At 37.9% G+C, this 25,894-nt stretch overlaps 1 protein-coding gene across 5 annotated transcripts in view; it reads left to right on the top strand.

Moving 5' to 3' along the window:
- The window catches only part of TNNI3K (TNNI3 interacting kinase), a 346,902-nt gene that overhangs the window by 115,822 nt on the left and 205,186 nt on the right, over window positions 1-25,894 (top strand). For all 5 annotated transcript variants that reach the window (XM_059884731.1, XM_024989528.2, XM_024989529.2 and 2 more), the window contains 6 exon segments: window positions 11,212-11,298; window positions 11,873-11,929; window positions 12,874-12,966; window positions 13,053-13,110; window positions 13,231-13,425; window positions 14,152-14,256. In XM_059884731.1, coding sequence (XP_059740714.1) covers window positions 11,212-11,298; window positions 11,873-11,929; window positions 12,874-12,966; window positions 13,053-13,110; window positions 13,231-13,425; window positions 14,152-14,256 — 595 coding nt within the window.

Genomic DNA, 25,894 nt, shown 5'->3' with positions numbered 1-25,894 from the left:
AGTATGTAAAGAAGCATTCTTATGTTTTTAAGTATTAGAACACCATGCTTATAAGAACAGTTACTAAACTGGAAGATTTCTTAGGCTGTCAAGGTGATCTAAAATATTTTCTGTCTGAAGTAGGACGTGAAAGTCCATTAATGAAAGGAGAGATGAGGTTTTATGGATAGAAATAGAGAGCTATTGTAAGCACATAGACAAGGAGAAAGAAAAGCATATAGGTCTGAAGACTGCTAGTGAGGAAATGATATACAAATTACTTTACAAAAAAGAAAAGTAAAAAGACATGGAATAACAAGGCATGAGTTAAGATATAGGCCTGTTATGTTTTTACTTTTTATTTGAGTATTGTATAAATACAGATACTCACACATATAAACACACGTCTGCACATTATAGCTCAAAGAATTTTCACTAACTGAACTCACGAAGCATTCAGATGAAGAAACTGAGAATGATCCATACCAAGAAGCCCCACTGACATTGTCTTCAGCTCACTCACCAAAAATGGTATCATAGCCTTCTTGAGGCATAGATTAGCTTTACCTCTTTCTGTACTTAATATGGATGCGGGTTCAATCCCAGGTTTAGGAAGGTTGCCTAGAGATCCCCTGGCATGGCAACCCACTCCAGTATTCTTGCCTGGAGAATCTCATGGAGAGAGGAGCCTGGTAGGCTACAGTGCATAGGGTCGCGAAGAGTCGGACACAACTGAAGCAACTGAACATGCACACATGTACTTAATACAAATGACATGCTGGGATGTATACGTCTTAATGTCTGACCTGTTTAGCCCAATGAGTTCCGAGATTCATCCATATTGTTGAATGTAGCTCCAGATCATCCATTCTTATTTTATGGTATTGTTTTTAACTATATTAAATTTATTTATTCTGCTGTTTCAGGGTATTCGGATAATTGAGAACTATTAGGAACACAGCTGTTATACATGTACATATCACATACATATCTTTTGTTAAATATCTGTGCACATTTCTGTTAGGTATAACCGCCTTCTAATTTGTATAAAGGGAAGTCCAGGTAGTTTTGTATTTGTGTGTCAGTTGGAAAATTTTACTTGTTCTTAAACTTCAAGAGGCCTTACTAAGTTCTAGTTATGTTGCATTAATTCCAGTGATTCTCTGATAACACCTCTCAAGAAATCTGAGTTTCAGAGGAAGACTTTACAAAGCATTAGTCTTTCGGCAGACAGCTCAAAAATAGCTGCTGCAGCCAGCTCTTCACAGGGTTTGGCTTTGTTTGTTTTTAGTTGATTGAGAATGATGGTTGAAAACTGGCTTTACTTTTATTTTCTGTGGAGTTCTACACTTTATAAAACCTTGAATCATTGTGCAAGCTCCTAAGATTTCCTACCAAAAGACAACAACAAAAATCCTTTAGCTTAGAGGACTTACCCACTGGTCTCTGCAACATATGCCATACTTTGTCACCCTGATTTGTTCAACTAATGTGTCAGGCATCAGTGTTGCATTTCATTATTACTATGAATTTTAACAAATTGAATGTTACCACTCAGGAGACAGATGGATGTTTTGCATATGTTCTAGGGCAAAGCAAGTCAAAGCAACAAAATAAAACTATTGCTATTTTCTCTTGCTAGAGAAACGTTTCTTTGTTTTCATGTGTTCAGGGAGGATTGAAATGTCCTTGTTAAAATATTGTCAGCAGTGCACTGTCCCTGTTTTCTTTGGATAAATAGTTTACATTCTCCTTCAGAGAGGGAGTCACCAAATTAATTGATCTGGCTTACCAAGGATTTTCTGAGCTGCTTGGAAATGGAGTTGAAAAAGCACTAAAACTTAACTTGGAGTTCTTTCTTCATGAAATAGAGATGATGTATAATAGAGGTGACCCCACCATGGTTTGCCTGTACCCTATGCAGTCCTTAAAAGAGAAAACCCAGAAAAGAGCTTTATAACCAGAGTCTATCTGTTTGAAAAGGATTACTTTTGGATGTGCCCTGTTTGAATAGCTCCTCCTAGTGTAGCTTCGAAACAGAAAACCAGGAGACTTTCTGAAAGGCACTCATCTCTGAGTGATTCTAAGGCCAATTTTGCATCTGTCCCAAACAAAATTGTTAGCTGACCCGCTCTACTATTCTGTTATCACATATTTACAGCTGCTTTGGAGTTCTGAAATAATTATCTACTGTCTTTTAGAATACTTTTAGAAAAGAGTTTGCTCACTATGGCTCCCTGTGGGATCAAGTATGAAGAATATTTTCTATTTACATAGTCCTTTTAACCTAAATATATCAAAATCAATTTTGGAAATAATTTTCCCAGTGACCTTGGTTCTATACAGAAGCCTACTGGTTAAGTTCCAATATTTCTCTGCCAGACTGCTCAGACCTCCAATTTTACAATAGTTAGTGCTTCCTCTCCCCAGTCTGTCCTCCCTCTTCTTTTTCACTCTTCTGAGAGTAGCCATATCTGGCTTACTCACTGGGATTTGTTCTGCCCTTCCCCTGGGGTACAAAGGACTTGTATGAATCAATTTAAATTGGCCAGAAGAAATAGCCAGCAGCCTGCTTATGTCCAAATCCTCTGCCCTAATCACCAGTATGGAAAACTCATTGAAAAGAGCCACACATAATCTTACATCCATTGCATTAAAGATGAAACTGCCGAATTGAAAAGATCTCAGCCAATTAGAATTGAACACATAGCTCAATAGTGTGTCTGGCAGTTAGATTTGAAAAGGCTGCCTTTGATAAAGAAAAGCACTTCTTTATGTCAGGCTGTTTAGGGTCAGAAAATAACCCAAACCAGAAACAGAACTAAAAACTTCTTATTTGCTTCAGTACTGACACCAGTTAAAGTAATTTACAGAGGCTCCTATTCCAATATCTAATTACCCAGAATACAATATTTGTATACAGCAGAACTACTCTAATTCACAGTGACAGGGAGCTGCAGTTGGAAAATTAGTGAGTAAGTGAGCAAAAACAATAAAAATCAAGGCTCCTGTACCATGATATATACTTTGTTCATTCTTTTTGACAAGTGTAGTATGGTGTGAATTATTTATAGTAAACGTACCATAGTGTATTCTCTAAAAGTAATGAAGTCTTATAGTTGTGAGTTTCTACAGTTTTCAGCCAGTAAAAAATAACTAAGAGATAAGGCTGAGGGAGGAGTAGAAGGAAGGAGAAGTGACTTCATTAAATTTTTTGATAAATCTTCATCCTTGGTTTATAAACTCCCAGTCTTTTTCTATATTGAATTCTTACCTACTTGGAGTTTAGTTACTTAGTTTAATAAACATAGTTTATTATGCCAGGGTGGATTGGGATGAGGTAAAGGAAGGAATAAACAAAACGTTTAGGTGGTGTTTAAAATTCTATGTGTAATTTTCTGTCTTCTGGTTATCTCTCTACATGTTTAGTTAGCTCTCTTTAAAAAATAAATAAAATAATACCAGCTTTCACTTTTCACTTTCATGCATTGGAGAAGGAAATGGCAACCCACTCCAGTGTTCTTGTCTGGAGAATCCCAGGGATGGGGAAGCCTGGTGGCTGCTGTCTATGGGGTTGAACAGAGTCGGACACGACTGAAGCGACTTAGCAGCAGCAGCAGCTCTCATTAAAATAGGAAGAACCTTTATTGTAGTAGGGGAATAATACAAAAAATTTTGAAACATAATAACTATATGTGAAACTGTATACGTTAATACAACTAGTAGAAGAGAACTTTACACTCGTTAATACCTTATTACATATGCATATGTACATGCGTGCATGCTCAGTTGCTCAGCTGTATCCAACTCTTTGCAACCCCATGTACTGTAGTCCGCAGGCTCCTCCGTCCATGGGATTCACCAGGCAAGAATACTGGAATGGGTTGCCATTTCCTTCTCCAAGGGATCTTTGCAACCCAGGGACTGAATCTGCATCTCCTGTTTTGTGAGGAGGATGCTTTACTGCTGAGCCACCAGGGAAACCCATTCACACTATAGCTATGCAAAATTACTTGCTCCTCCCTACACATGTCCTGTTATTCCAGTTTTTTAAATCTTTTCTCATGCCATTCTCTCTTTCACTATACCCTTCCACATTGCCTACTCCACTTCACTTTAAATTTCTGATTTCTACTTAGCCTTCAAGATTCAGTTTATGGATCCTATCTTCTAGAAAGTCTCCCCTGACGTTCCAGCCTAGTACACATGTCCATTTGTTTTACTGTGCCATACTCATACTTCTGTCTCTGGTTGAAACATTATTCCCAATAACTTTTTGAGGACAAACATTTGGGCTATTAATCTCTGTCTTCCAAAACCTTAATTCAATGGCTGATTCCTAATAGCTGCTCAATACACATTTGCTGAAGTGAAATAGGGAATGAGGAGGTATTTCAGTCATAACATTCTATCAGGATTCTCACTGCATGGCATACAATCAGTCATAATATAGTTGATCTTTTCAACAACGCTAATTACTGATATCTGTTTTCTCTGTGGGGATTTTTTTTTAATATTGTAGGTTTTTGTGTTAACTGCACAATTCTAATACTCAAAGTAATAGGTAAAAGATTTTAAAGAATATTCTAAATAAACTTCCTCTTTCTACTCATTGGAACTGCAAAATTTTTTAATCTGGCTAGAATGCTCTTATTCTCCCTTTTTGCTTAATAACTCATGCTTATCTTTCAAGTTCAGCTTAAAAGACAATTCCTCAAGGAACACTTCCCTGACCCCTCCAGCCTATTGTAAAATAACATTGTTATGCACACTCACAGCATCTTCTACCTTTCCTTCCTAAAGAATCCACCTGCCAATGCAGGATTTGATCCCTGGGTCAGAAAGACCCCTGGAGAAGGAAATGGCAACCCACTCCAGTATTTTTGCCTGGGGAAATCCCATGGACAGAGGAGCCTGGCAGGCTACGGTCCATGGGATTGCAAAAGAGTCGGACACGACTTAGTGACTAAACCAAAATATTTGTATTCTAAACAAAACATATAAAAGATATATATATGTATATACTATACAACATGCACAAAATTTACAGTGAATATATATACATATATGTTTTTCTACTACACAACATTACAAGAGTAAAGGGCATTTCTGTTTCAACATTATACTCTTATACTTTGTGCCATTCATTCATTCATTCAAAAATCTGTGTCACAAAACTAATACGTGATAGACAGTATACTCAGAATTGAGGTAAAATAGTGAGCAAAAGAGATAATATCTCCCTGCACTTTAGAAGTTTGCATTTCTAGTAGAAGAGACACATCATAAGAAGGATAACAAATAGAAACTATCAGATAATAATAAGTGCTAAGAATAAAATAAAAAGGAAACATGATAGCAAGTAAAAAGTTCAAGGACACTATTTAAAATGAAAAAGTCACAGAGGGCTTCCCTGGAAAGATATTGTTTGAGCTAGTCTCTAATGGGCACTCAATAAATATGTGTGGAAGAGAAAAGAAGGAGAAATAAAGGCAAAGTGCAAAGGGAGGAAAAAGAGGAAAGAGGAATGTTAAATGGTTTGTATAAACGTTCTTTTGCCAAAAGTTTCCATCCTTGTGGAGTCTTATCTCAAGATGAAGGAAGACTCGCGACATTCTATCTGGTCCTGGTGAACAAGGAACAAGAATTCTTAATAAAGAACAAGAATCATGGGGGGAGCAGGGAGTGTGTTCTCTTTCTCACGATATCAAATTAAATCAGTTTTCAGATTTATGTCAGAAGAACATGTCACAAGTCTGAAATTTTTGTTCCCTCTGATTTTATTGACAGTGTGAGGGACCAGGACTGTCAGGAGGAAAATGAGCCGTTGAACGGCAAACAAACATCAGGAGCCATCCTCTGATCTCACTTTTCAGTGTTTCTGGAAAATGGGTTTTTAACCTGAATGTAAGGGGGAATAGCAAAATATTGAGCAAAGCCCCATCTATCATTGCTGTGAGAGTTGTATTTTTTGAGGCAGGTATAAAGAAGGTCCAAACTGTTTTTTGATGGCCTGGACATGTGGTACATATGAGATCAATAAGAATTTCTTGGCTTCTTTATCAAGATCAAATCTCCATGTTTTCTACTTAATCTCAGACCCACAGGGCCTCACAGTTGGAAAGTCAGAGAGAAGGTCTTAATACTGGTGTCATTCACCATTAATCTTTAGATCTAGTTTTTAAAATGATTTTCATGGCAAGCTTTCTTCTGTGTTCTTAAAATAATTTCTCATAGCAGTGAACAACATTCATTGTTTCTAGGACAAAATGGTAGGGACTGGCAGACAACCTTATAGGGAAATAATAAAATTTGTACTTTCCTTTCTCAAATAATTGTGAATCCTCTTTTGTGTATGTGGCCACAATATAGATACTAAATTGTCAGTGTTCCAGCCCTTTGAATGGACTTGTAGCCTTAAAGGACAACTTAGGTTTTAAAATAAGGAGCTATTCAGAAAGTTGTGAGGGTGTGTGTGTGGAGAGGGGGGTTGTGGGGGAAATCACTCCTAATGTAAGGATTACACAAAAAGAAGACATTAAAGGGGAAGCCTGGTGCTTGGGGAATAAAGACAGGACTGGAAGAGCAGGGAGCTGGAAATGAAAGTGACTGCAAGCCAGCAGGGAAGAGTCCCATATGCCAAAACCCTCAAGGGCACCCATGAGTAATAGTCTGAAAGTGCAAATCATTATTATAACTGCATTAGGCTAATAACATAGCAACCTCCTATTTGGGTAAAACACTTGGATGTAGATAGCAAATTCTTAGATATGGGAAAACATTTTATTTAATTAGTGGAACTTCGATTATCTCTGGATGTGTTCCATTAGTATACCTTGGTTATCTGGGTATATCCATTATCAGGAGTTTGGCTCACAAGTCCATTTAGTGAGTTCCATCAAGGCCTTTTTCTGCTTAACCCCTCACAGCCAAGTATCAGGGTACTGGGCTCTAGTGGTTTTCAGGTTTCTTTGCATACACTGGTAGTTTGTCAAGCAATGCTAGTAGAGGAGAATTGCCCGTACATGTAGCAGGAGGTGGGAAATCAGGCAGAGATGCCTTCCAGAGCCAAGAGGGCCTCTTGGCATTTCCCTGGCAGCCTCGTGCTTATCATCCGCCAGAACCCAGGCACTCATTAGGCTCTTGATGAAAAGCATCCTAAGGAAAATGCCAGCAAATTGTGCCACTGTGCTGGCAGGAAATTAAAACTGCTCAGAGCAAGTGGAGCCAAGAGAGCTGTTGAGATGAAAGGTAACATCAAGGGTGTGATCACGGACTCACACAGGCATTCAAGATTCAAGATGTGGCTTTCTGCTTCACTAGGGAAAGCAGGAGGCCCTCTCAGCTGTCAGCCACTGTCAGTCCAACAGAGGGGCTGAGACTGGTGAGGAGGTGGGCTCTGTGATATAAGCTTTGTTGTGCTTGGGTAAGGGCTTGTGGTTTGGGTTCTTTTCTTTCCCCGCAGGAGCCTCTCTTAGGAAAAACAGAAATAAGAAAAAAGATTTGTTCTGTTCTTCCTGGTCCCAAACACTTAAAAATCAAATTAAGTAAAATAACAATTTCAAAAGTATCACAGGTCTTATTTAAGTAAGATCAGATAGTGTGGATAGGAGCAGATAAAACCTTAGAGCCTAAGAATCTAGCAGTGGGACAGATGAAGGGGTGTTTTAATTCTGTGGGAAATACTTGGTGGTGGTGCTAATTTGCCTGAGGCTCAAATGGTCATTAGCGGTAGAGAAGAAAGAAAAGCAGTACCAACATGCAAACATAAGTACACTGAGATTTGATTTGGTAGGCAGAGCAATGGCCCCCAAAGATGCTGAAGTCCTGTTCCCTGGAACCTGAGAGTATGCTGCCTTACATAGCAAGTGGCTAAGGGGAATTAAAGTTGCCGACTAGCTGCTGACTAACTGAAAGAGAGAAAAGAAACCTGGATCTTCCAGATGGGCCTAATGTAACATCGGGCTCCTAAAATGTAAGCAGAAGCCAGAGTGATAGGATGTAAGAAGGACTCAGCCAGCTGGTGATGGTTTTGAAGATATAGAAAGGGGGCCACAAGGCAAGGAATTTTGGTGGCCTCTAGAGGTTAAAGCGTCTGCCTGCGATGCAGGAGACCGGGTTTGATTCCTGGGTCAGGAAGATCCCCTGGAGAAGGAAATGGCAACCCACTCCAGTATTCTTGCCTGGGGAATCCCATGGAGGGAGGACCCTGGTAGGCTACAGTCCACGGGGTTGCAAAGAGTCAGACACAACTGAGCTACTTCACTTTCAGAAACTGGAATAGGAAAGAAAAGGAAACTGATATTCCCTAGGACCTCTAGGAGGAATGCAGGCCTGCCAACAGCTTGATTTTAGGCCAGTGAGAATCATGTTGGACTCTGACCTCCAGAACTACAACATGGTAGAGTTGAATTAAACCACTATATCTGTGGTAATTAACAATAGCAAAGAAAATGAATATACTGGTATTTATACTGGTATTGAATATTCATTGGAAGGACTGATGCTGAAGCTAAAACTCCAATACTTTGGCCACCTGATGCAAAGAACTGACTCATTTGAAAAGCCCCTGATGCTGGGAAAAACTGAAGGCGAAAGGAGAAGGGGACGACAGAGGATGAGATGGTTGGATGGTATCACCGACTCAATGGACATGAGTTTGAGTAAACTCCAGGAGTTGGCAATGGACAGGGAGGCCTGGTGTGCTGCAGTCCATGGGGTCGCAAATTATCAGATACGACTGAGCGACTGAACTGAACTGACTGATTTAGAAAATTTATCTGAAGTTCCAAAAATAGAGTTTCCAAGTTCATTTACAATTCTTGAAGCAAAATAGTAAGGCAAGAAAGCAGTGAAAAAATCCAAAAGGCATGTTTATGTGTTAGAACTGTTAGGCATATTACATCTATTGCCTCTCTTAATCTTTACGACAGCCTTATGAATAAGTCTCATCACCTCTAATCTGTAAACAAGGATATTTTTGAAAAGTAAAAACAAATCATGCCCTTCAATTAATCAAAATCTTCCAGCAGTCTCCCATCTTCTCTGCGTTAGTATCCAGACTCCTTATCCTCACCTATAAGCTGTAAAGCTCCTCATCAGTAGTATTAAAGTGTGGATTACTGATCAGCCTCACCTGGGACTTTGTTAGAAAAGCAACTCTCAGATCCCGCTAGAGACCTTTTCAATCAGAGTCTCTGAAGGTAGGCTCAGGAATCTGTGGTTTAACATGTCCTCCAGGGGATTCTTGTACACACAATTAAGTCTGAAAAGTCCTCCACATGATGTGCATTCATCTACTTCTCCAGCTAAATCCGGGTCAGTCATCCTTGCTTGTGACGCTCCGGCCAAACTGGCCATCTTTCATTTTCTGAACATGTCATGCTTTCTCCCATTTGGGGCTCTTTACCTTATCTCTTCTTTCTGATTAGTAGACTCTTTCTTTAGAAATTTACCTGTTGGCTTATGCCTTTCATGTTTTGCGGTTTCCCTGATGGTGAGCACATGAGAGTCCAGTAAAAGAGTATTGATGGTACTAGTTTCCCATTATTTCATCACCCATGTGTGCATGCTACATCGTTTCAGTCGTGTCTGACTCTTTTGCAACCCCATGGACCGTAGCCCACCAGGCTCCTCTGTCCATGGCATTCCCCAGGCAAGAATACTGAAGTGGTTTGCCATGCCCTCCTTACCTGTGTCGATGATTTGAGAAAACCATTGATCTGCTACAGATGATAAGATAATGGACACTAATTGTTAACTGTAGATATGTTTTTCTACAAGTTTAAACAATCATAGTTACAATTGTTTTTTTTTTTTTTTTTTTAACTTGAGGAATCTAGATCTGAAATGTTGCATTTTAAAAAGCTTTTAGTGCTGATAAATATCTTAATCATTTCATTTCATGATCCTTCATGCTGTATTAATTTTAATTCTTTTTTGAAGGGAGGATTTAATAAGCAGGTACAATTCACAGCATATTCTCTATATTCTAGCTAAATGTATCTGAAGCCATGTTAACTATGAACCCTTCATGATAGATAAGCATTTATACTTTTTCAATTTCTAAATTTTGCCCTTTATACAGTGAGTTCTGTTGCAATTCACAAGTCTCTTGGCAGGGTCTTTAAGGCTGACTTTGTTTTCTTCTTGTATAAATTAGCTACAGTAGATTATTTTCACAGTTAAAGCATAAAATAGTATCAAAGTTTAGTTCTATTGAAAATTGTCTGTCTACTCAAGGAGCACTTGACATTTTATTCTTTGTAATTTTAAGTTCATAGTGCAATTAACAAGTTCCCGAATTTTGGTGGTATTATGTAATAGAAATTTATTTCTCAGTCATGTTACAGTTCAGGGTAGGCATTTCTGGTCAGTGGATTGCTTTTTCCCCTCCCATATGGTCTCAGAGCTCTCCACATCCAGCTAGCAAATAGGGAGAGGAGAGAAGACTCACTTATTTCTCAAAGTCCAGACCTGGAAATGACATCACTTTTGCTCATATTTACTTGATGGGTATCTGTCACAAAGCCACAGTTAGATGCAATGGGAATACAGAGTTTTTGTCCCTGGATGGGTAGCCATTCTCACTGACAGATTCACTCTGAATGGGAAGTACAAATATTGGTAGGCAGCCAGCTGTCTTCTGCCACAGGAATCTATGGAAATTATCTTAATGCCTTGTTATACTGCACTTGCCAGTCAAATGTAATGCTCAGTCACAGCAAATAAATCTCTCCTTCCTGGTTACCAAATGTACTTTTCACTCTTCTAATCATGATCCTTTTATATACTCCCATTGCACTTGATGTTTACTCATTTAGAAATTCTACAATTCTTATTGTTTGTTCAATTACACTAAACTTCCTGAGAGTAGGACCACATTTGCCTTGTTCATTGCATCCCCCATACCCAACATAGTGCTTGAAATAGTGCCTCACATATAGCCGTCTTTTTTTTTAATTGAAGTGTACTTGACTTACAATATTATATTAGTTCCAGGTATATGACTTTGTGATTCGATGTTTTTATATGTTACAAAACGATGATGGAGTCTAAATGAATTATTTTGAATGAATGCATGAGTGAAAATTCTCAATTCCTATTGCAGTGTATTGCTTCTTAAGATTCATCCTGTTTCAAGCTACCTCTGATTATTTTGCAATTAGATGGTGAGCTGAATAGATCAAATAAGAATTAAGACCCTTTGCCCTTCTTTGTCTTTTCATAAAGGACATGATGCAATTGTCACACTTCTGAAACATTATAAGAGACCTCAGGATGAATTGCCCTGTAATGAATATTCTCAGCCTGGAGGAGGTACCCTCTTTCTTTTTAAATTTTCATTGTAGTGATATTGTGGCTAAAGGTAAGCCTGTGTTTCTGTTAGCAACATTTTAGGGTACAAGAGGAAGGCTTATCAGATTAGCTTTATTTTAATAAAATTTATGTCTGAGTAAGGCTGAAAATAAAGAAGCCCCCACTTAGGCTACTTTCTAACTCACCCATCTGCAGTTCCTCCAAGTTTTACATCCACTGGACTGGATGTTTATGAGGCTGGTAGATGCCTGGGAAGGCCTAGTAAGCTGAGCAGTCATTTTCCCTTTCAGCAATCTATTAAGATAGGACAAAGAATACTCATATGCAGACACAAATTAAATTTGCTGGAGTCTGCTAGACCTTGGATTTTTATTTTTAATCATTTTATGTACACTCTAAATAAATACTTGCTATACAGTTTCAGTGTCCAGAGAAAGACCTGGGCTTAAGTTACACTCTCACTGGGTGTTATTAGCAAGTTTTCTTTTGTTATGTGCTTCTTTGTATAATGTTTATCTTTTATGTAGGAAAAATCATTTTCTACTTTTAACTCTGTAATATAATTTGATTTCAGATGGCTCCTATGTGTCTGTTCCATCTCCTTTGGGGAAGATTAAAAGTATGACAAAAGGTATTTTAATATGGGACAATTGTTATATTTTATTACTGAGTAATTACTGCCTCAAATATGATAACTTCCTATTTTGTCTTACATATTACAAATGACTATTTTGCAGGCATAAGTAATATTATTAGCAGATCATTCTTTCCACGATTAACCTCATCTGCTGTTATTTTGCATATGTCCTCTTAGTTCATGAAGTGAAAATTCCAAATGAATATTAAAAAAAGATCAAATTCTCATAGACTTCTGTATTTTTAATGGAAGTTAAGTTGTAACTATTAATATCTTTCATAAGAATTGATAATAGGTTTGTCATAGGGAAAAAACTGAAAAAAAATAAATTATATTTCAAGAGATCCCAAGTAAGTAATACTTTGGGAACTTTTTGAATGTATACTACACACAGAAATTAATACCACTGAATCAGGGAAGTAAAACATATACAACTGTAAATTTATATTGAACTATTTAGAGTTTGAAATTTTAAAAAATTATTTCTGGCTTTGAATGTGTCTTCTGAATGATTCACATGCTTATTTCCTAATTGGCATCTCTTTAAGGTTGAATTTATGGCTATTTGACTAAGCTTTTTGTGACAGGTTGAAGGGATTGACCAGATAAGGCTCTTTATCATGATGTGATATGAACTGTATTCTAGAGTTGCCACATCATACAGACAAGTAGTGGTTGACCAAATCAGGTATAAACTCTCAGCCCTGATAACAAAGGTCAGGTAGCAAAGGCAGAGAGCTAACATGTTTTTAATGCACGGGGATAGGGATCATTTATGATAAGGTTTTGTATGTCCAAATAGTCAGTTACAGTTAGAAAATTAAATGGTACTAGGGAAAGATATTTTTGGTTAAGCATATATGTGCATGTGTGTTTAAATATCCACATGTTTGCTGTTTATTTTTTAAAAAATATAAAATAACAATTCCTGTTTGCAGAGAAGGCAGATGTTCTCCTCTTAAGGGCTGGCTTGCCTTCACATTTCCATCTTCAGCTCTCAGAAATTGAGTTCCATGAGATCATCGGCTCAGGTAACTAAAGAAAATACTAGTCTGTTTCAGTTTAATGAGCTCCATATGTTAACATGTGTTTACTTGTTTGTCTTACACAATTTTAGGTTCTTTTGGGAAAGTGTATAAAGGACGATGCAGAAATAAAATAGTGGCTATAAAACGGTAAGCAAGCAAATGAGAAATGTTAGCATCTGAGTAGTAAACGTTGAGAAGTGTGTGCATGGTGAGCCCCTTGTTTTGATTCATCTGGTGACTGAAGACTCCTGTTGCTGCGTTTTTCAGTTACCGAGCCAACACCTACTGCTCCAAGTCAGATGTGGATATGTTTTGCCGAGAGGTGTCCATTCTCTGCCGGCTTAATCATCCATGTATCATTCAGTTTGTGGGTGCTTGCTTGAATGATCCCAGCCAGTTTGCCATCGTCACTCAGTACATATCAGGGGGTTCCCTATTCTCCCTCCTTCATGAACAGAAGAGGTATGATCACTGATTCATCATTTTGTATGTCATTGGAATTACCGTTACAACACCTCATATGCTTTCTGCTTAGATGAGCCTTTGCTTTCTGAAATCTCTGAGTTCTAGGAAATGGGACATTCTAAAGATGGCTAATAATTTATGCCCAATAATTATTTTTTAATGAATAGAAAGACTTCTATGTTCTCTTAACAAGAATCCAATTTAAGATAACAAATTCAAGGAATTTAAATTAGTAACTGAATAATTAGGCTAAATTTGATGTACCAGGAAAGCAGATATGTGTAAGCTCAGAATAAAATAATTACTAGGGGTTGCAGTATTTATTTTTAAAAGTTTTAAGAAAAAATAATCTTGTACAAGTCTAATTTGAATTAACTTCCTAGATCTATGCATATGATAATTAGAATGTGGTTTTTACTTAGTAATTAGATTTCCATTTTATGTTATTATAAAGAAATTAAGTGTAATATTACAAATGTTATAAAATCAAGTTGAATGTTTAAATAAGAGGGGTTGGTATCTGAATTGATCTATAGTTAAGTATTATCAGGTGTAGAAAAGGCTATTTTTCTGCATTTGTTGAGTTTTTAGCTTAACCTTCAATCAAGAAAAAAGGCTGAAATTGTACAGAATAACAAATTACACACACTATTGATTTCTTGTAAAAGATGTAGTATTGGATTTGACCATTTCATCCTCATTAAATTTATTTTTAAATTCTAGGATACTTGATTTGCAGTCAAAATTAATCATTGCAGTAGATGTTGCCAAAGGTATGGAGTACCTTCACAACTTGACACAGCCAATTATTCACCGTGACTTAAACAGGTATTTTTCCCCCTAAATAATGAACCTGAAATTCTGTAACTTACCAGGAGTCTAAGATAGATTTCAGTGAAGATACACTTTATATTTATTGTAGAATACAATTTTCTACTCTGTGGGTGAGGGGATGGGCTAACATAAGCCTAGGCAATAGAATGTTGCACCATTGTCTTTTACAGAAATATAAAGCTGTATAACTGCTTCTCAGGGGTATTTCAAATCTATGAAAAATATCTAGAAAGATGATAACATCTGTAAAATTCAATAGCTAACTAGTTCTAAGGCCACTAGAGTCAGATCAAGGATTGAGATCAATGATCATTATAGAATGTCGTGTCTCATTCAAAGTTAGGTATTGTAGGAGGACCTGATATAAAATTGTTTGAAATACTACTATTGTGCTAACATTTTGATATGTTTCTTATAAGAAAAAACTCAGCCAAAACACAGCAGCTCATTTCCCTCACTATCACATGAAGATGTTTTCATATGGAATGGAGACTTCAAACAAATAGAGAATTATTGTGTCTCAGTGGTGGAATCCCAAGGTTTTGTGTTTGTTTGTTTGTTTGTCTATTTTAGTGAATGATTTCTCTAAGCAAAGTCTTACAGGGAAGCTGATACACAAAATGGAACAGCTTTAGTCGGAGGCCGAGTATACAGTAGAGAATTAATTTCTCTACTGTTCATTTCTCACTGCCAAAGAGGGAGCTCCTTGGGCCATCTCTCTGTAATTCCAGAGATGCTAAGGAGAAAAGGTGGAAAAATCTGATAAATCACTAGTTTATGAAAGAAGTCAAATTATTCAAAATCAATATGTTTATTTTATGGTTGTCAATAAGGTTCAAATAGGTCCCAAACCACTAGACCATTCAGGTATGACCTAAATCAAATCCCTTATGATTATACAGTGGAAGTGAGAAATAGATTTAAGGGCCTAGATCTGATAGAGTGCCTGATGAACTCTGGAATGAGGTTCATGACATTGTACAGGAGACAGGGAACAAGACCATCCCCATGGGAAAGAAATGCAAAAAAGCAAAATGGCTGTCTGGGGAGGCCTTACAAATAGCTGTGAAAAGAAGAGAAGCAAAAAGCAAAGGAGAAAAGGAAAGATATAAGCATCTGAATGCAGAGTTCCAAAGAATAGCAAGAAGAGATAAGAAAGCCTTCCTCAGCGATCAATGCAAAGAAATAGAGGAAAACAACAGAATGGGAAACACTAGAGATCTCTTCAAGAAAATCAGAGATACCAAAGGAACATTTCATGCAAAGATGGGCTCAATAAAGGACAGAAATGGTATGGACCTAACAGAAGCAGAAGATATTAAGAAGAGGTGGCAAGAATGCACAGAAGAACTGTACAAAAAAGATCTTCATGACCCAGATAATCACGATGGTGTGATCACTAATCTGGAGCGAGACATCCTGGAATGTAAAGTCAAGTGGGCCTTAGGAAGCAGCACTATGAAAAAAGCTAGTGGAGGTGATAGAATTCCAGTTGAGCTATTTCAAATCCTGAAAGATGATGATGTGAAAGTGCTACACTCAATATGCCAACAAATTTGGAAAACTCAGCAGTGGCCATGGGACTGGAAAAGGTCAGTTTTCATTCCAATCCCAAAGAAAGGCAATGCCAAAGAATGCTCAAACTACCACACAATTGCACTCATCTCACATGCTAGTAAAGTAATGCTCAAAATTCTCCAAGCCAGGCTTCAGCAATACATGAACCGTGAACTTCCAGATGTTCAAGCTGGTTTTAGAAAAGGCAGAGGAACCAGAGATCAAATTGCCAACATCCGCTGGATCATGGAAAAAGCAAGAGAGTTCCAGAAAAACATCTATTTCTGCTTTATTGACTATGCCAAAGCCTTTGACTGTGTGGATCACAATAAACTGTGGCAAATTCTGAAAGAGAAGGGAATACCAGACCACCTGACCTGCCTCTTAAGAAACCTATATGCAGGTCAGGAAGCAACAGTTAGAACTGGACAGGAAACAACAGATTGGTTCCAAATAGGAAAAGGAGTACGTCAAGGCTATATATTATCACCCTGTTTATTTAACTTATATGCAGAGTACATCATGAGAAACGCTGGACTGGAAGAAACACAAGCTGGAATCAAGATTGCCAGGATAAATATCACTCACCTCAGATATGCAGATGACACCATCCTTATGGCAGAAAGTGAAGAGGAACTAAAAAGCCTCTTGATGAGAGTAAAAGAGGAGAGTGAAAAAGTTGGCTTAAAGCTCAACAGTCAGAAAACGAAGATCATGGCATCCAGTCCCATCACTTCACGGGAAATAGATGGGAAAACAGTGGAAACAGTGTCAGACTTTGTTTTTTTGGGCTCCAAAATCATTGCAGATGGTGATTGCAGCCATGAAATTAAAAGATGCTTACTCCTTGGAAGGAGAGTTATGCCCAACCTAGATAGCATATTAAAAAGCAGAGACATTACTTTGCCAACAAAGGTCCATCTAGTCAAGGCTATGGTTTTTCCTGTGGTCACATATGGATGTGAGAGTTGGACTGTGAAGAAGGCTGAGCCCTGAAGAATTGATGCTTTTGAACTGTGCTATTGGAGAAGACTCTTGAGAGTCCCTTGGACTGCAAGGAGATCCAACTAGTCCATTCTGAAGGAGATCAGCCCTGGGATTTCTTTGGAAGGAATGATGCTAAAGCTGAAACTCCAGTACTTTGGCTACCTCATGGGAAGAGTTGACTCATTGGAAAAGACTATGATGCTGGGAGAGATTGGTGGCAGGAGGAGAAGGGGACGACAGAGGATCAGACGGCTGGATGGCATCACTGACTCAGTGGACGTGAGTCTGAGTCAACTCCGGGAGTTGGTGATGGACAGGGAGGCCTGGCATGCTGCGATTCATGGGGTCACAGAGTTGGACACGACTGAGTGACTGAACTGAACTGAACTGATGACCCTTTATACAAAGTCCACAGTTCTGAAACTACTAAATATTCATTAATTATGCCAGTCATTTGTTCAATATCTACTTAGGTATCTACCATGTTCGAAGCCTTTATACTTGGCACAACAGAGCCAGGTAAAACTGCCATAGACTCCATTACTCAGTATACTTAGGTATAAACCAATAAGTTATTTTAAGGATATAGTGAAATATTTTCTGTAATATTTCAGAAAGAAGAATAAAGATTATTTCTGAAGAATTTAGAAACAACTTTATGGAAGAGGTGACATTCGAGCTTGACCCTAAAGGATGGATAGAGTTTGGAAGAGCATCCCAGGCTTAAGGAAGATGTGAAAAAAATAGATGTTAGAAAGTTAAAGGCATGTTATAGGAGTACTAAATAGTTTCACTTCAGTGGATGAAATGTATAAATGTATTTAGTGTATGTAATGTATGAAGAGGACTGTTGGGAGAGAAAAATAAATTGAAACAAGAGCCAGAAATTATTAAATGCTAGAGTAAAGCAGTTTAGACTTTGCTCTAAAAGCAAGAAGGAGGCACTGAGAATATTTGAGCAAGGAGTCAGAAATTTGGGACTGTATTATGGAAAGATTAATTCATCATCTTTATAAAAGATCAGCTTGAGCAGAAAGTCAAGAAACTGGTGAAGCAGTTGTTGCAGTGATCTAGATAAGTAATGAAAAGCAGAATTTCACTAATGGCAGAGGAAATGAAAGGAAGAGACAGATATGAAATATAGGAGCGATAAAATTAGATATGAGCAGCAGCTGAATCTTAGATATTGGAAGTAAACATATATAGGACTCAATCTATTTATAATTACTTACTAGTTTTCAAATAAAATTAATTTCTTTCCTGTTATTATTTTCTTTGTGTGTTAGTAGCTCAGTTGTGTCCAGCTCTTTGTGACTCTATGGACTGTAGCCTGCAAGGTTCCTCTGTCCATAGAATTCTCCAGGCAAGAATACTGAAGTGGGTTGCCATTTCCTTCTCCAGGGGATCTCCCCAACCCAAGGATCAAACCTGAGTCTCCCACATGCAGGCAGATTCTTTACCATCTGAAGCCCCAGGGAAGCCCATTATTTTCTTTACGTCTCTTTCAAAAATATTTATGTTAATAAGCATATTTTTTTCTATGGGTTTCAGTAGCAATAGTTAGGAAATTTAGATTTAGTTGATAAATTATCAAATTCAAACTGGTGATTTGTGTTTTAGGCATATTATTGTTCATCCCAATCACCTTTGCCATGTGTCATTAAAACAAATGAGAGATCACTGAGTTTTCTCTGGCCGCAACTCTTCATTTATGGGGCAGTTGAATGTGTGTTCTGGTGCCCTGAGAGTAAGTGTAAATTGTTACCACCAGGTAATAAAGCAGGACCAAAAATATAAATGTTGTTGGTTAAAAGTTTCAATAGAACATTTATTATATAACAGAAGTTTATATTTACCATTTCTTCTGTCTCTAACCTAAGTACTTAAATTGTACCAAAAAGTCTTATGAAAGCTCATAGGAGCTTTCAATATAAATAGAGTACCAAATTATTATATTTTTTATTTATGGACATTCTTTTCTACTGCTCCTTAGTCTGAGTTCAATTCAGTTGCTCAGTCATGTCCAACTCTTTGCGACCCCATGAACCACAGCACGTCAGGCTTCCCTGTCCATCGTAACTCATGGAACTTGCTCAAACTCATGTCCATCAAGTCAGTGATACCATCCAAACATCTCATCCTCTGTCGTCCCCTTCTCCTCCTGCGTTCAATCTTTCCCAGCATCAGAGTCTTTTCCAGTGAGTCAGTTCTTCGCATCAGGTGGTCAAAGTATTGGAGTTTCAACTTCAGCATCAGTCCTTCCAATGAATATTCAGGAATCATTTCCTTTAGGATTAACTCGTTTGACCTCCTTGCAGTCCAAAGGACTCTCAAGAGTCTTCTCCAACACCACAGTTCAAAAGCATCCATTCTTCGGTGCTCAGCTTTCTTTATAGTCCAACTGTCACATTCATACATGACTATTGGAAAAACCATAGCTTTGACTAGATGGACCTTTGTCAGCAAAGTAATGTCTCTGCTATGCCAACAAAGGTCCATCTGTCTAGTCCAGTTCTTAGTCTAGTGACAATAAAACATTCAGCTTTTCAGGATTATGTAGCATGCATACTGCCCAAAACAGTCCTCTCCTCAGAGGGCTTACTACAATCTGGTTAGGTACATAAAACATATGCTCAGGAAGCAAATTAATTGCCATTTAATGGGGAATGATTAATCAGCCATTTTCAAAGGATTTTTAGTAAATTAAAAATCACAGTAGAATGGAAAATTTCCTGGAGGATATAGAGCTAAAACTAGACTTTGAAGGCTAGGCATGTGTCTTCCCTCAATCTTTTCATAACATACTGATCCTTGCATTTGCACAATGCTTACAAATCCCCTCCCACTGAAATAGGTGGAAGGAAAAATATATAAAACAGAGTGAAAAACTCAGGCATTGCATTTGTATGAAATAACCTTCTTCCATGTTTCTCTTCTCTATTCTGGGCAGGTCAGGGCTTCAGGATCAGCAATCCTGCTCTCTTCATCTCAGATTTACAAAACTGAGCATAGCGTCTCACACAATGCTGTTCAGTCAATGCATTTTTAACGGAACCAAATTCCTGAGGCATTTCTATGAACATCATTTCAGAAAGCAGTGATCTAGTTGGTACAAGTATGACTACTTGTAGATAGAGTCCAAATAACTTGCCCAGTACCTTTTATAGTTCTAAAGGAAAGAAGACGTTTTTGGTTACAGATCAACCCACACAGAGGGGAAACTTGTTTCTTTGGTTTCATGGTTATTGATTTATTTGAGTGAAAGAAAAAACTTTGCCTTTTCCCTTGTAAGTTTCTTACCATATAAATCTGAATGTTATTTTCGATTTTCAGTATATGTTAGAAATTCAAGGAGTGCTTAAGGAGGTAGTTCTTCCCAGTGATTATAATAATTTATTTAGTATATACAATGTGAAAAAGCTCTGCCACACCTTTGTCATGTATAGTTTCATTTAATTTCTTAGCAATTCTATAATTATTATTATGTCATTTTGCTGTAAGGAAATTGACAAAAGGTATTATGCCCAGAGCCACATCCTTATAGACATATTGTGCTGTCCCAACAACAACAACAAAACCAAAGTCAGTACAGAGAGATAGAAAGAAGCTGGTGATATTGGATGAGCATCAGCCGTATTTATCAACCTTGCTCTTTGTACCTCAGTCCTGTAGGCTAAATTCCTGTGACCCAAATCACTTCTCCTATCATTTCCTTGTGCTTCTTTATGTCTGCTTTATTTCTTCTTCTATACCCTATGTTCTGCAAGTATGGAGCAGAGGTTGCATATGAGGCACACGGATGTTTTCTTTGTCCCATAGTGTTCACTGTTGCTGTTCAGTCACCCAGTTGTGTCTGACTCTTTGTGACCCCATGGACTGCAGCACACCAAGGCCTCCCTATCTCTCACCATCTCCCAGAGTTTGCCCAAGTTCATGTCCATTGCATTGGTGGTGCCATCCAGCCACCTCATCCTTTGACACCCTCTTCTCCTTCTGCCTTCAATCTTTCCAAGCATCAGGGATTTTTCCAGTGAATCAGCTCTTCCCATCAGGTGGCCAAAATGCTGGAGCTTCAGTTTCAGCCTCAGTCCTTCTGAAAGGCTGTTGCTGCACCACGCAAAGATACCAGGATTCTTGGCCTCCGGAGGAGAAGAATTCAATGCGGGGCCAGAGACGAGGCTTGATCACTCAGAGCTTTTGTATAATAAAGTTTTATTAAAGTATGAAGGAGATAGAGAAAGCTTCTTACATAGGCATCAGAAGGGGGCAGAAAGAGTACCCCCTTGCTAGTGTTAGCCATGGAGTTAAATAATTAGTTATTAGTTAATAACCAATTAGAGAGCCATAACTCTCTAGTTATTACAGTGAGTCAAAAGAATGTCTGGAGGTTGTAAAGACCTCACTAGACCTACTCCCATAATTTACACCTTACAATAACAGGATTAGCCAGAAGGTTTTTTCCAGAGACTGTCTTCAAGCAGGATACATTATTGTTATATAATCCTAAGGAATGTAGAGGGACAAAAAAGTTTGTCCTTTCTTCCTCCTTCAGAATTCCAGACCCCTCTCTCCTTAGGAACCCCTAGACTTCTTATCAGCTTGCCTAGGAAATGACTCTCTCACTTCCAATGAGCATTCAGGGCTGATTTCCCTTAAGATTGACTGGCTGGATCTCCTTGCTGTCCAAGGGACTCTCAGAAGTCTTCTCCAGCACCACAGTTCAAAGGCATCAATTCTTTGGTGTTCTGCCTTCCTTATGGTCCAGCTCTCATGACCATACATGACCACTGGGAAGACCATAGCCTTGACTATTCAGACATTTGTTGGCAGAGTGATGTCTCTACTCTTCAACACACTGTCTGGGTTTGTCATAGATTTCCTGCTAAGAAGCAATCATCTTCTGATTTCATGGCTGCAGTCACCATCTGCAGTGTTTAAATATTTTTAAATGTGTAGCTCTAGACAGGAATGTACTTTTCAATTTATCATGGATCCCACCACCTACCAACTTACCATTTTATATCTGGTCCAATTTATATATTCACTTTGTGGCATTGGAGCTTGAAAAATATGGTTCACAGCTACACATTTTAATGTTTTTACTTTATACCAGCAGCTATGTTTTCTTGGAAAAGTACATTTTCCAAATTTGTTATGTTGAAACCAAACATCACTGCAAACATCAAATAAATGGTCTTTCCCCTATATAATTATATAGTATCAGTTCAATTTAGTCGCTCAGTCGTGTCCGACACATCAGGCTTCTCTGTGCATCACCAATTCCCGGAGTTTGTATATAGTATAACAACACTGTAACCAACAAAATAGTGACATTTCCAACAGAGTGGCCATGACACTCCAAAGAGCGATATAAATGAAAGCCTCTTGTATTACCACTAGCACTACCTGGGAAGCTCTGTAAACTGCGAAGCACAATACAGACATCAGTTGTTACTGCAGTTCATCCCTTACATGTTCCTTTACGAGGATGGAAAGACACTCCTCAGTATTCTCACTTATATGAATATGTATTCTTATATAACACAACTAATTAATTGGGGCTCTAGGTCTAGATGTGAGGACATTTTTGAGTGTCAGCTTATTTGAGTGACTACAAAGAAAAATAATTGGAGATGATTTAAAAACAGCCAACTTGCTGATGGCAAATGATAGGCACTAGTAAAAGAATTTTAATTTTGAAAATGCATTTAACTAAATTAGTGAAGATTTCAGAAAGTATTAAGAAAATATTGACTATAATTTTTAATAATTATTTTAAGTTGACATATGCATTTGTCTTTCTGTTGAATACAAAATATAAAAACCATGCATTAAAAAAAACAGTAATTAAGTACACATTAACGAATTATTGTTTTTCTAATTACCTATTAGTTACAATTGTATTCCTTGATTAACCTGAATAATAGAGTTCACTCTTAGCTAGTCCTTTCACTTGTGACTTTTCTAATAAGTGGTTATACGAATAGAATTTAGTGTTCACTGGCAGGTACCATCTTGCAGAGAATTCTGAATACTTGAATGTAGGCCAATTAGTTGATTACACTTCAATATTTATAGTAAGTCTTAAAAGAGAACCCTTGAAACTCATGACATTTTTCACAATTCTACTTGTGTAAATCTCTAGTAAAAAACCAGTCACAAGTGGCATTTTTAATTCTGTCAAAAAGTTTTTCATTTACTTGGACTTAAAAATTAAGGTAATTAATTAATTAATATCCATTTTGAATGATTGATATGAACTAGAGTCTATGCAATGCCTGGAAGAATGGCTTAGAATGAAAGACCAACAGCCCTTTTCCAGCAGAGCTTAGAGCCTAAGTATTATTTCCCAGCACTTCCCTGTCATAAGTATCATCTACAGGCCCTCATTTAGATAACAAATTCAGAAACCCCTTCTGAAGGCACAGATTGAGAATATCCTAAATTGGTCGGAGAACTGATACTTTTAAAAAGATTACCATATAATTCTTATAATCAAGCAAACAGAGAAAATGTTGTTCTAGTTGGAGTGGTTCTAAAATTTGGCTGCATATTTCCTGGCAGCTCAGACAGTAAAGAATCTTTCTTCTATGCTAGAGACCTGGGATCTATCCCTGGGTAGGAAAGATCCCCTGGAGAAGGGAATGCCAACCCACTCCAGTATTCGTGCCTGGAGAATTTCATGGAAAAAAGAGTTGGATGGGGTACAATCTATGAGTTGCAAAGAGTTGGACATGACTGAGTGACTAACACTAGAATTTGTAGGAAAAGTTCAAGGAAACTCTGATACTGCTTCAATCAGAATCTCAGGGTCTATGCCCAAGTGTCATATTTTCAGAGACCACTACAAGCAATTCAAACATGAGGCAGCAATGAGAATTACCTTCTAGTCTAATACCAGTTACTCCTCTTAACCATTTGCTATACAATTTCATCCTTCTCCACTGCCAGGGTGGAATAGGAATATTGGGGAATCAAGTCACAATGTAATTCTAAAGAGTTTGTGAATCATTGCCCCAAATACAGTATAATCATTCATTCATTCACTCATTCAACAACTAATACAAAAGACAGATCCACATGCTTATGATGCCTTTGCTACAGAGTAAGTTCCAAGATCCATCAGTTAATCATGGGAATTGTGCTGTGTATACTAATGCATTCTAGAGCATCTAATTTCTAATCCATAGTTAATAGTTGAAAGTTCCCAGGAGTGTAGAATCTTCACCAGTAGCCAAAAAGAAGTAAGAGTTTCAATTTTGGACAATTGCAATGTACACAGTTCATATAGGTATTCAATAAAAACCCTGGAAGGATACAGACCTGCATATAATAAATTAATATACACATACATAAAGATTTGCATAAATATGTATGTTAATATTATATATCAGTGCACAAATAAGCATGCACATTTTTATGTTTTTGTGATGCTTCCATTCTTTATCATCTGCAGTTTTGAGGAAATTAAGTCCTGAGGAAAATAATTTGAGAGATATTTTTCTCAGTTTAAGGATGAGACATATCTATCACCAGTTGGGATTTATAGAGGGAAAATTAATTCATTACATGCAAGGGGTGCCTTGGAGCTTAGGGCTTAGGGCCTAAGGGCTTAAGGGGTGCCTATAGTTGTAAAATGTCTATATCCAAATTTGTAAGGTGACATAAGATTTTCCAAAGTGTTGTTGTTTTTTTTTTTTTTTCTAATTAGAGGATAATTCCTTTACAATGTTGTGCTGGTTTCCCCTATACAACAATGTGAATCAGCCAGAAGTATAAATATATCCTCTCCCCTTTGAGCCTTCCTCTCACCTCTACCCCATCCCAGCCCTCTAGGCCATCACAGAGCACCAAGCTGAGCTCCATATGCTCTACGGCTGCTTCCCATTAGATATTTATTTTACACATGGCAGTGTGCAGATACGGAGAAGGCAATGGCCACCCACTCCAGTACTCTTGCCTGGAAAATCCCACGGACAGAGGAGCCTGGTAGGCTGCAGTCCATGGGGTCACGAAGAGTCAGACACGACTGGGCGACTTCACTTTGACTTTTCACGTTCGTGCATTGGAGAAGGAAATGGCAACCCACTCCAGTGTTTTTGCCTGGAGAATCCCAGGGACGGGGGAGCCTGGTGGGCTGCTGTCTGTGGGGTCGCACAGAGTCGGACATGACTGAAGTGACTTAGCAGCAGTAGCAGCAGCAGTGTGCATATATGAGTCCTACTCTCTCAATTCGTCTTATCCTCTCCTCCCCACACTGTGTCCTCAAGTCTGTTTCTACATCTGCATCTCTATTCCTGCCCTGCAAATAGGTTTATCAGTACCATTCTTATAGATTCCATATATATGTGTTAATATATAATATTTGTTTTTCTCTTTCTGACTTTACTCTGTTTAATAGGCTCCAGGTTCATCCAGCTCACTACAACTGATGCAAATTTGTTTCTTTTTATCGTCGATAATATTCCATTGCATATATGTACCACAACTTCTTTATCTATTCATCTATCAATTAAGTAATCAGATACAGATCTGTTTCAATTTCATTACTACTCTAAGTAATGAGGAAAAATTCTAAACTATACAGCTTTCCAAGATGAACATTGGATTTGTTTGAATAGGTTATCTACATTGGGTAGGTTCTCTACTGCAATAATAAACCTCAAAATGCATAATGGTTCAAAACAATAGAAGTTTGTATCATGATTGTGTGAATGAATAGGTTATTGGGGTTGTCCCTCATCCATGTAGTTGTTCAGGACCCATTTTCAACACGTGGTGTCTGCGGTCTACTTCATTTTCAGCTCCATTCAAGTGAGCATCAATGGAACAAGAATATGTGAGATGTGCATGAAATGTTTTACAGACCAGGCATTAGCGTGGCATATATCACTTTCAGTCACATGTTATTGGCCACAGCTCAATCAAATAGTCATGCTTGACTGCCAGGAGTTCTTAGGAATGTAGTCTAGCTGTCTGCCCAGAAGAGGAAATGAGCTTTGGTAGACAGCCAGTGGTCTGGATTACATTCACCTTCTTTGCACTAGTGATAACAGGTACTAGGGTTTGGGTAGAAAGGTGGTCTAGA

This window comes from Bos taurus, chromosome 3 (assembly GCF_002263795.3).
Source record: "Bos taurus isolate L1 Dominette 01449 registration number 42190680 breed Hereford chromosome 3, ARS-UCD2.0, whole genome shotgun sequence".
In the NCBI taxonomy this organism is placed as follows: Eukaryota; Metazoa; Chordata; class Mammalia; order Artiodactyla; family Bovidae; genus Bos; species Bos taurus.
Note: the sequence above shows the minus strand (reverse complement) of the source record. Positions and strands in the feature narration are given on the sequence as shown.